At 43.7% G+C, this 11,530-nt stretch overlaps 1 protein-coding gene across 16 annotated transcripts in view; it reads left to right on the forward strand.

Moving 5' to 3' along the window:
• FBRSL1 (fibrosin like 1) overlaps nt 1-11,530 on the forward strand; it is a 374,043-nt gene that overhangs the window by 93,137 nt on the left and 269,376 nt on the right. For 12 of the 16 annotated variants that reach the window (XM_017734940.1, XM_017734929.1, XM_017734930.1 and 9 more), the window contains one exon: nt 4,611-4,646. The exons of the other annotated variants lie outside the window; for them this stretch is intronic. In XM_017734940.1, coding sequence (XP_017590429.1) covers nt 4,611-4,646 — 36 coding nt within the window. The remainder of the gene's footprint in view (nt 1-4,610; nt 4,647-11,530) is intronic. 16 annotated transcript variants of the gene reach the window in all.

The raw sequence follows: 11,530 nt of genomic DNA on the forward strand, positions 1-11,530 counted from the left end.
ATTCGTGTCCTTTAGCCAAAGAGGAGGGAAGGGAGCCCTACAAACGAGCTAGTTTTGTGGTTGTGCTGCCATCACCTGCTTTTAACTAATCCCCTTATAGTTAGGTTTTATATCAAGGATACAAAAGATCCAAGTGGAAACCTGCCTGTCCCATTGAGAGTGGGGAATTGGCTTGAGGTGCCCTATTACCTTGATTATTACTGGATTTTAAAGCCCTTCCTGCTCTCCATCGAGTTCAATAAGTAACCCAATAGCTTTAAGAAACTGAACAGAGAGTGTCTTAATTTCTTTTGCATCATGAGAGCAGTGGAAGGCCATGCTTTTATTTATATAAGGGAAATAACTTTTCCTGTCAATTTAATAGACAATCTTGGAAAACCTGCTGCAGGTTATTGGTGAGATTTTCTCATTATTTTCTTTTCTAAATTGCAGTTGCCATTTTTATCACAAAGAAAGAAAGAAATCTTTTAAATACAGTTGCAGATAGCAGTGTAACTCAAGCTCTCAAGGACATCAGTGAGGGGATAGTAGAGTCTTTCAGCAGTAAGATTTTGCCTTTGCTGCCAGAAAGGTGTATTTTTTTATATCCAGTATAATTAACATGAGAGCTATCCCAGGGTAGAAATAATTCACTCTGTGACATAACTGAAATGTCTTGTCTGTACTGTCTGGTTTTGTTTTTAACCTTGGGCTTAGAAGGAACCAAAAATCTTTAGTTGTAAAAGAGCACATCATCTGCAAAATATTATAAGCCATTTATCTTTATGCACAAATGCCACCTTAGCAATGCAGCTCCACTTTTGCATCATTAAATGCACAGACCATGCTCATTTTGCCCCTAAGTAATAACAGTCTCCCCTAGGAACAGTGGGTGTTCCAAAGAGCACTGGAAGAGACAAAAGCTGGCACTCAGGCCAGGCAGAAGGGGCTGCTGCCCTCCCTGAAGGTTTGCTCAGGATTGCTGTCCAGCTGGAGCAGTGGCTGCGGGCTCAGCGTGGATGTGGAGGGCTCGGCCAGAGGGCTGGAATTCTGTGCCTGCCAGCCCTGCTCTGGGTGGGCAGTGCTTGGGCTGTGGGGCACATCCCTCCCCACGTCCCACTTGCCCTGCAATGCTGGGGTTTGCAAGTGCAAAGGTTTTTGGAAAGGAACAGCATAGAGCAGCTGATGTGTCTGGCCGCAGGGAGCTGGCTGGGTGGGGTCATGATCCTGGCTTTGAATTGTGTGTTTGTCAGCCCCTTTCCTGCCTGCCATGGTTTCTCCAGGCAGTGCTTGAGGGCCAGAGCTGAGCCTGTTTGGGTGCCTGTGTTGAAGCAGTAAGAGCTGCTTTGGGTTTCAGTCTCAGGTGAGCCGAAGGTCCCAGGCAGGTGCTGTGCTGGTGGGTGCAGCACCAACAGGAGTGTGGCTGGCTGGGTGCCATGGGCTCCATCGTACCCTGCTGCTTGAGGCCCTTCCAACAAGGAGAAAATGGACCAAAACAGCAAATAGACTCTTTGGAGAGTAAGAGTTTTCTGACAGCCCTCCACGTAAGTGCTCCTGTCCTTGTAGGTAAAAGCCTCGGTAAGTTGTTCCAGCTGAAGGCTTGCCCCAGTAATTACTCCTGCCAGACAAGCACTCATTCACTGTGAAAGGAGGTTTCTTCAGCTTTGGGTAGATGCCAAGTTAAACTTCCACTAACATTTCTTATATTTGCAGCCACAATTGATTACTTTTCTCATTATTTGATCTTGATATAGAGACATACGGATTGAGCCATGTTTGTATTAACCCCCAAAGATTTTTTTTTCTTTAGTAACATCTATCACAGTTGCACACAAACTGTTCTGCTCTGGCACTCATAGATGATATTAGCTGGGTTTTTTTCAGAATTGCTCCATGTGGCAATTGGTATGGATCTGCCTCAAGAGCCACAGTGTTCCCAGCTTTTCCAAGAAAGCAATAGTGGTTTGTTGTGCAGAAAAATGCATGCAAACAGCCCTGGAGAGTGTGGGGCATGGTTGTGCATAAATCTAATTGTTGGAAAAGGTTTTACAGGTTGACTCCAAAGTATTCACCACTTACTAACTTTATATATGCAATAAAAATTCTGAGGGAGGGGAAAAGCCCCACCCTTTTTGACCGCTGATTTTCAGGAAATTTGATGCTAAACCTTTTAAGAGAAAAGGGGTTCTTGGATGTGAAAAATGCTAGAGTAAATTGCCATTCAGTTTTAATTATTTATGATGTAACACTTTATTCAACAACTGATTTTATTGTTTTCTACTCAGTGGTTTTAAATCAGTGGTCTGCATATTCCTGGGGTTCTTGGACAGCTTGGGATGCCTGAAAGTTATCTTAAAAAAAACAGGTCTGTTAGTGTGTTTGAGCTTGTTGTCCAAGAGTCTGCTCCATCCCAGGAAAACATTTTGTGTGTGCACCAAGCTCAAAGATTGAAAATAACTGTGAGAGTGAAAATGCTCTGAGGCTGTTTCCCTAGAGAGAAGCTTCTAATGAAACCTCTTGTTTCTGTTTTTGGTTATTATTTCCAATTTGTTAGACCTTGTCATTCTTGGTTAAATCTCAGTTGATGGAGGGCTAGAGTGAGAACTTCCACCCTTTCTCCTTTCCTCCTCCTGCCTTTCCAAGCAGGTAATTTGCCTCCTCCTCATTTCTGTGTTTACTTTAGGTGAACTGCCTGATCAAGCTCTCCAAAGTGTTGGAACACATAATTGTGTTCAGCTGCTTGACATACTTATGTAGACAGCAGGATATTGTTAATAACCTTTTTCTATACAAGGCTGAATTCCATGAGTACTTTGGGGTATAGAGTACCTAGAGAGAGGGATAAGTTTGTCATAGTTTCTCAAAAATAGGGGTAAATGCTACCACCCTTCATTTTGCTGGTCTGTAGCTTTCTTTCTGGGCAGTATATATTAGAGAGATTTATAAATCCCTACTCTTTTTTTGTAGTGTTTGAAGGCAGTGGCCAAATCCGTGTGCCATATACAGAAGGTGGGAATTCAAATGCTGTTACCAGTGTTGTTGCTGCCTCAGGCTGCCCTGTGGAAGCTGTCCTTTTCCAGCAGCACAGAGGTCTCTGGAGCTACAGCAGGACAGAGGGGCAGGTGCAGCATCCCAGGGTGGGGACTGGCACCCTCGTTCTTGTGCCAGCTGGTGAGAGGGTTAACAGGGACCCCTCCTCCCACACCCACATAATTGTAGGGCTTTGCTCTTGTCTCTTCTTCACTTTGGGAACTTTCCTCCATGGGCACTTGGCTGGAGAATTGCCTGTCTGGTGTCAGAGGCAGGGGCAAGCCAGTGGCACAGAGCTTGCATGGGCAGGGCAACAAGACAATTGTGTCTTCCACTGAGAGCAGGAGGCTGGAAAAGCTTTCTGTGTATATCTAGGTATCCTCTGATCAAAAGGTTTTCTAACTGCTAGTACAAAGGGACTGTTATCTTGGTGAAAAATTGCAAGTATTTGTAATCAGTTTGCATCAATCTCTTTGGGGTGTTGGGCTGTGCTGATTTAGTAACATGGTAATTTCTGGCATTGCTGCAAAAAGACAAAACAATCCTCAAGATCAGCCTGCAACAATTCAGTATTTTTGGTACCCATTAGAACATCAGTCTTAGAAACAGGACTGCTAAGACTCCCTGGATCTTGTTTAATAAAATCATGTAGTAAGGGCATCATGATTATAAATCACACTTGGAAATTGGCCTGCAGAGTACTCACTGGGTTACGTGGTGTCGTGTGTTCCTGGCTCCTTTTTAATTTCCGAAAAGAAGGCTTATGGCAGCAGCTGGAGCTGGAGGTGGAATTCATTTAGCTGCTTCGAGAAAGCCACTGCCAGCAAAAACCCAGCAGCTCAACAGTCTCTGGTCGTAGAGAGGGGAAAGGGATCCAAGTGACTGGAGCTGGTGTAATGAGAAGGAAAAGAACCAAATGATTTGGCAGCATGTGAAAGAGGTAAGGATGTGGTAGAGAAAGGAGCAGGAGGAGCTGAAATGAAGAGCAGGAGTAAACAATGTAATTTAACTTATTCAAAAGGGACAGAATGCTTATTAAAGCTCTGAGAGATGATAAATTAGTGCTTTGCTGCTATTGTTATTTCAGATAGAGTTGTCATATGGTAACGCTGCAGCAATGAAGGCTGGAGGCTCACGGATTCGTAGAGGGGAATGGAAAGTGGGATATTTGGTTACATGATTGAGAGTTGGAGTTGATGAGGCAAAGTGCACAGCCGTGATTCTGGAGAGCATCCTTACATGTGCGTGCTGTTCCCAGGAAGGTGCCGTCACATCCTGAAGAGGGATGGTTCAAAGTGTGTGTCCCACTGCTATGAAGACATATCCCACGCTGAGAGCTTTTACCTTGGTCGGGAGGAGCTGTCGAAGCCCTGCTCTGCCTTACGAAACCCTGTCTGAAATAGCCCCAGAGCCCTCACCTGGAAGTGCTCTTTGGCTGTTACTCCTGTGGCAGCACACAGAATATCAGGAGATCATTTGAGGTTGTGGAGTTTTCCCCTAAGGAATACTGGGCTGGGGGAGGGAATCGCAAAATGATTCTTATCTTACATTACACAGAATCTCTTGCATTACTTACTGTGGCATATTGTTTCCTCCCACAGAGTTCTGCTCAATCGCTTTCAGGAAGAGGCTACTCCGTAAGTCATTTTACAGCTAATTCTTTCACTTCTGTTGATGTTGATTGCAGAGGTTTACACTACCTATTGCACAGCCACTGACATGGAAGAAATGCAGAACAGAAACAGGGTGAGAGCACAGGGCTGTCGTGCACCTGGCAGGGGACAGCCCTGACATGTGAGAGTGCATTAAGAGCCTGGGGGCTTCTTAATTTAATATTATACTTATAGGGAGGGGGTTTTTTGTCATTTTATGGTGTATTTCAGCTAGGTAGTCACCTCTGGAGAATTATAAGACCTGAGTGGGGAGAGTTTTCAACACCAGCAGGAGATGCTTCTCTCCTCTCCTCCCTCCCCATACAGGTTTTCATCTGTGTGTTAAATACAAGAATCAAACACACAATTACTCCCATTTTATGAAGAATTGTGCCCCTCACCATTGTGAACAAAAAAAAAAGGTCAATATTCTCCTATTTACAGGCTCTGAGTTGTAAAACAAGCTCGCTTGTTTTCAGGGGAGGGTGTTGCTGGTGTTTCCTTGGCAGGAGTGCCACAATGTTCTAGGGTGGTGTTACAGGGTCAGGACATGTCTGCCTGTGTATGCAATGTACCAGACTTGTTTAATTGTCCGTTTCTGTTCATATGTACCTTATTTGTATGTGCAATAATGACATTTCTTCATGTAGAGGTGGATTAATTTGTTTATTTGGGGTACATTTTCTGCTCAGCTGTCCAAAAAGGCAGGCACAGACATCACTGAGTAATACAGAAACAGGAGAGGGTGTTAGAGGCTTAGCAGAGTCAACATGAAAATTCCTGGAATCACATTATATCTGACTCTCAAAACAAATGTATGGTGGGGAGACATGATACCCGGGTTGTTCAGCCAGTAAGTCATGTGTAGTGCAAAGGTTAGAGATGAAGGTATATGCAAATATGAACATAAATGTCTTAGTCCAGCAAACGATTCCTGCCTACGCTGATTGACAGTAATTGCTGCTTTCACAACCTCTGCCATGATAAAGTTTTGCCTTCTAGGTGAAATGGTCCCAAACTGTTTTATACCAAGAGCTAAAGCTGCTCATTCTCTGTAGGACCAGAACAAGGGTGGATTTTATGTACTTCAGGAAGTTGATGTGGAGGCCTGGAACACATTTCTTTTTACAATAATCACCAGAATTATTTTCTTTCAATAATTTATGTTGTAAGTTTAGGGTTGTGTGATGGAACTTGCTGAGCTTCTACCCAGTGCACAAAGAGAAAAAATTCCCAGGCAGTGCAGAATATATGGTCTGATTTCATAGCAACACGGTCACATGCTATCATGCATATGATCAGAAATTCGTAATACAAGATTAAGTATATTTTCATCACAAAACCATTACAAAACAGCACATGACTTGAAAAGTCTCACAGTTTTAATGAAATAATGTCACAAATTTTTAGACAGTAGTTACATGTCTACTAAGTATTCTCCTGTCTAAATCTTGCCAGTATCCCAGGTGAGTATCCTTGCTTAATTCATTGAGGGATGAGGAATGTTTGCTTTAGGACCCGCTGAGTGCTGCTTTCCATACATGGGGACAGTCATATTCACCTAAGCTTCTAAAGGCTGATGCTTTATCTTCTAGTTGTCTGTAAAATGCCATGCATGCCCATGGCACCACATAAATAATAATGAATCATCTTCACAGATTTTATGACTGAGGGCATGGTTTGGGAACTAAACAATTTCCCAGTGGCTATAACATAGGTTGCAAAATTGTAATGGAAAAAGCCCAAAGAATTCTTCTCAGAGTCTCAAGGCCAATAAATCATAGGGCTGTTTTCTTCCATTGCTGGCTATTCAGAAATTTGCTTTTGTTTCTCAGAGAAATGATTTTGAGAATATTACTAGCTCCTTCTCTGTGCATGTGTGGGGACAAGGGTCTCTTATTTCGCCGGCCCGTAACTTCTCAAGGGAGGTAAGAGCTTTCTGCATGCCAGGGCAGTATTTTGAGATCATGAGTAGTGTGAACTGGCATTGCTTTTCTTTATGGATTGTCATTTTCCCTGTTAAACTGCCTTCTGCCCCACCACATGCCAGCTCTTGAGGCTGTTTCCCCCAAGGCTCTGATGCTGCTCTAAATTGATTTAGCCTAAGTCAGAGATTCCCACTTCCAGCATTGCCAGACCTTGCTGGCCCAAACTTGCTTGGGAAGCTGATTCTCCCAGGTGGCACAGAAACGTTCAAACCACCAGATCCAGACAACTGGCCCCCCACCAGGAGCTGTCCATAATATCTATAACAGTTTTCATTTTCTCACGAAAGCAGCTGTATATGAAACATTAAGTCACTGTTTTGGCTCTGGCCCTGTTTACATCGAATGGGTTGTTTCCCAGACATGGGGAAAGCAGTGGTAGCAGGAGGCACGCTGGAGGTGCTGCTGTGTTGGGTGTTCCTCCTGATAGCTGTGCTGATGGCTTGTGTTGTGGAGGGCTTGTGGAACGATGATCTGTATCGTTATTCAGTGAAGTTCTTGTACTGGGTTCCATCGGCAGCTGTTTAAATACCACAAACTATTTTGTGCGTGCTCAGTTTTAATTACCTCGTTCTGAATCTGCACTCTTCACCATTCACTTGCGTCAGCTGTCCTTGCAGAGATGTTTGCTTTCAGAAACATTTGTAGAAAATGCACATTTTAAGGAAATGAGCATTTGCAAAGTGAGAACTTAAAACCTACATTAGGAATCTTGCATGAAAAATCTCAGTCCAAGGTTTGGCTCATCCAGCTGAGCCATCAAGGCCTGTCTGGGCACTCAGAGCAGGCTTATTCATTGGTGAAAAACCTCAGTGAATGCCTCATCCATAAAGTACAGACTGTGGAGTTAGAGTCAGGAAGAAAACTAAATACAAGTGTCTTAATGATTAACTCCTGAGTGCTGGATATTCCAGCAACTTCCTTGGCTTCAGGCTTCCCACGAAACATTAGGTGCCTAAATAAGTAGCATGCTTGAAATAACTGTGAAATTTTGGTCTCATTGAACTTACCACATAACCTGTGGTGAACTCCAGCTGCACCTAGATTTAATTTGAGCCTCAAAACCAGCGTTAACAGTGACCTAGCACATAGTTTCAGAGTCTCCTGTACATATCACGGACAAAATTTCATATAACCCTATTTCCCAAAATAAAGTTTCCAATGCATTTACTTTTAATTGGACAGGATGAGACATTTCTATGTCTGTACTGCTGCTGCAAGCTCCTTCTCTCATCAGTAGCATGTGTTTCATATCCTTATCTCATTAAATGTATACTTCCGCTGTGCTGAGGAATAGAACACGAATTTGTTTGTGGAGGTTAATATCTCGTTCTCTCTATGACTTGATGGTTGCATTTGTGTGATAAACTACTTCAGCCATTCGTCACATTTCCTGCATGCACGAATGAGATTAGTGATTTTAGTCAGAGAGGTCTGTCTGTCCTCTGAGCAGACAAAACAGATTCTCTTTTTGGTAACAGGATGAGAGGCCTGTCTACCTGAAAATGCACTGATTTGTTAACAAGTACACAGAGAATCAGAAATGAGAGTTAGAATTATTTGAGGTTTCTATGTATCACTGATACATATCCACCCTATGGATGTTTGTCAAATTTATTTCTAATAGTTAATTTAGAACCAAACATAGTTATAAAGTAGTTACAATGAATATCAGTACATACAGTTTGTTATTAGTGGCTAAAAAGTCACAGTTGTTTATAAGGTTGAGCACACTGTAGAGACAAACCCAAGCTGCAGTAGAACTTTACTCAGTTTCACAGAGAGGATGGAAAAGGATAGAACTGGGGAATATGTGGTAGCTTAAAAAAATAAACAAAAAACCTCTTCCAATAAATTATGTAGTTTATTTATAGAGCATCTGTGCAGCTGTTCGTCTTCTAAAATGGAAGGGGCTAAAATGTGGGAGTGAATAAAAGAAAAAACTTGAAAGCATATGGCAAATGGATAGCCAGTGAGCCAACCTGTCTGAGTGTGCCTTGGAACGAAAGCACAGGAGGATGAGACGTCTTTGTTTGGTTTTATTTGTTCTTGAAAGGGCTTTTTTTAAAAAATGAAAACAGTAACATACACTTGGCAACAGCAGCAGCTGATTTTTATTCTGAGCTTCTGTAAAATATCAAAGTCTTTGTAGCCTAGTCAAATCCCTGGCAGCTGATCAAATTCTGTTATTTTACATCTTCCTTGTTGAGCGCCGGAAACCAGTGTCTCAGATAACTCGGGCTGGAGCTCGTGGATAGAGAGAAATGGGCACAACACCATAAGGTTTGCAGAGACTCTTGGGTCATCCCGAGTCAGCTCAGTGCTATCTGCAACCTTCATTCCTCCTGCTTGGTGACGTAGCCTGAGAACAGTTATCTCAACCCCTGGGTGAAGTTGAACCTGAGGTGACTCAGGCAAGCACTGGGTAGGCTTTGAGCACCCTGAGCCCACTGACTGCCTGGACTGCAGTCTGCCCCTTCCTGCTCCTCTCAAATGATCTTGTTCATTTCTGGAACTGGCTTTTCAGTTGCTAGCAAAGATCTTTACAGCCATCCAGGACTCCTGTCATGTGCTGTGAGCTCAGTGTTGCTGTACAGTGGGGCTGTTGCTGCCCACAACCACCCTGCCCCTGTCAGATCTCTTTAGCTCGTGGCTGTGAGTGCACTTGCTGGGACAGCCAGTTCTGAGCTGCATTCCCCTCTTTGCAGCACAGAGATAGTGCCCAGTGCAGTGGCCTCAGTGGGAGGGAGGACAGGTACAAATGGCTGCAAAGTGCTGGGAAATCATCCACCGAGGAACTGTAGACTCTGCAGGTTTATATCCCCTGTAAAGCTCTTTTCATGGCCTCTTTCAGTTTTGTGCCAGCTCAGTGCAGTTCTGTGAGACCCTGAAGCAGATGGTCCCTGCTAAGGAGACTGTTCTCATGCCAGAAATCCTTGGTGTGAGCATGGGCAGGTTCACGGCTTCGGTGTAATGGTTACGGGGGCTCACTGACGATCACACCAGCAGCGTTCCCTGATCCACTCTGTGCTTCAAGGATGCTCTTGGGCTGTTAGGTTGGAACCAAATTATGACTTGGAAAAGGACCTTTAACAGCATCTCTTCTGTACAGACCTTGAGTCGGTACCACGTCCTACATGGACCCCAGGGATGACTGTATACCATGGTCTTTAAGATGGCCATGGAGAAACTGATGTCCTGAGAAGGATAAATTTCTACATGAAGATAATAAAATTATTGCAGTGAAGCATGTCACACTTCTGTTTGGGAATTCCTGGTGTGCTTCCCTCATGGTGTAGAAGCACGCTTGGTGACCAGAGGCACACTGGAATTGTAACTAACGGGGTTTCTCCACCTGCTGCTCTGTCACACGCTAATGAAAAATCTCTTCTGTAGGTAGGTAACATTTCTTAGCTAGGCTGGAAAATTCATTGTATTTTAGGACCTCTGAAAAATTAGCATTTTTCTGTGCCAAAAATCGATATTGGAAACAGGGCTCTTGTTATGAATCTAAAACTCCTTGAGCTGGAGCCAAAGGTAAATGATAAAACTGAATTTAATATGTATTTCCTACAATAGTGTGCCTGTGGGCTGGCAATGTGAGCAAGACTTTCTGGACAAGATTTATGAATAGGGAGGTAATAATTCCAAAATAAGTATCAATCTCCTTTTGCCATGATGCCAAGCATAAAAGAAGGACTCTAATTGTCTTCTTCTGGACAAGATAGGTCCCCTTCTGGTGGAACAATATTCTGTCTTCTTTGAAGACAGATAGAGAAAAGAAAAAGGGACTATAAAAAAAAAGTGATGTGGCCTGAAAGTGCAATGACAGCACAAAAGATTTAAAAATATAGAAAAATAATAATATGGAATAGAAGTGTAATGTATTTTGAAAGGAGTTTTCCCTGTAAAATAGGAGTTTTAGACAGTCAGGAATAAAATGGTGGGTGTCAGTCCAAAGCATTTAACTTCTGCTGGTTTTCTTTTCCCATGTTCCTAAATAGCCTCACTTCACAAAAGCTATCTCCATGCTTGAATTCACCTGGACAGGTGGAGTTCACTGAATAAATAAAGAGTTTGTTTGCTCTTAGTGCCATGTGGGATGGAGCCAGGTTGCTGTAAGCCAGCTGAGGAGCTGGCCCTTGGCTCCAGGGCCTGCCCCATAAGCCATGAGCTCAAATTGAGCTGAGTAATTAGTACACATATTATTCCAGATCTGTGGGAGCTCTTCTGAGGGTTTTTGAAATGTCCCATGAAAAGCTTAAGCAGAAGTACAAACATAAATAAACTACATACTTCAGCTTTACAAATACTGAAGTCCATGAACTTCCTTACAACGCATTTTCCTTTAGCAGTTCCCTTTTCTGAAAGTCTGTTTCTTCTTAGATGACCTCTGCTTTTAATTAGGATGAAAAGTCCCATGGATTTTCACTCATCTCTACAGCCGTAAGCAAGCACAAAGGGCCCTCTCTGCCTGAGTTTCCCCCTGCCTGAGCATGGCCTTGGCAGAGGGGCTGCCTCGGAGGCTCGGCAGTGGTGCCCCTTTGTCCCTGTGGCCAGAGTGGGACGGGATGATCCCGATTTCCATAAACCCCCCAGCGGCAGGGAGGCACAGCCAGCTGACACCGTGAGCCCTTGCGAGCCCCTCGAGGGACGGGACGTCTGACTTGTGTGTGATTTTTGCCCGTGTTTTTAATCTCCCTGCCACTGCCCTCCGCTCGGGGCAGTGGGGGGGAGCAGACCTCTAATCTGAGTAGAAAGACGCTATTGTTGAACAGACGCGTCCCCCGAAATTCCCAGTGCTCCTTGGCTTTCGGGCTGGGATAACCTCGCTGTCACTGGCCTTGCAGGCTAAAATGAAAAGTTGTCCTAAATCCATCTTGA

This window comes from Corvus brachyrhynchos, unplaced genomic scaffold (genome assembly GCF_000691975.1).
Source record: "Corvus brachyrhynchos isolate BGI_N302 unplaced genomic scaffold, ASM69197v1 scaffold114, whole genome shotgun sequence".
Taxonomy (NCBI): Eukaryota; Metazoa; Chordata; class Aves; order Passeriformes; family Corvidae; genus Corvus; species Corvus brachyrhynchos.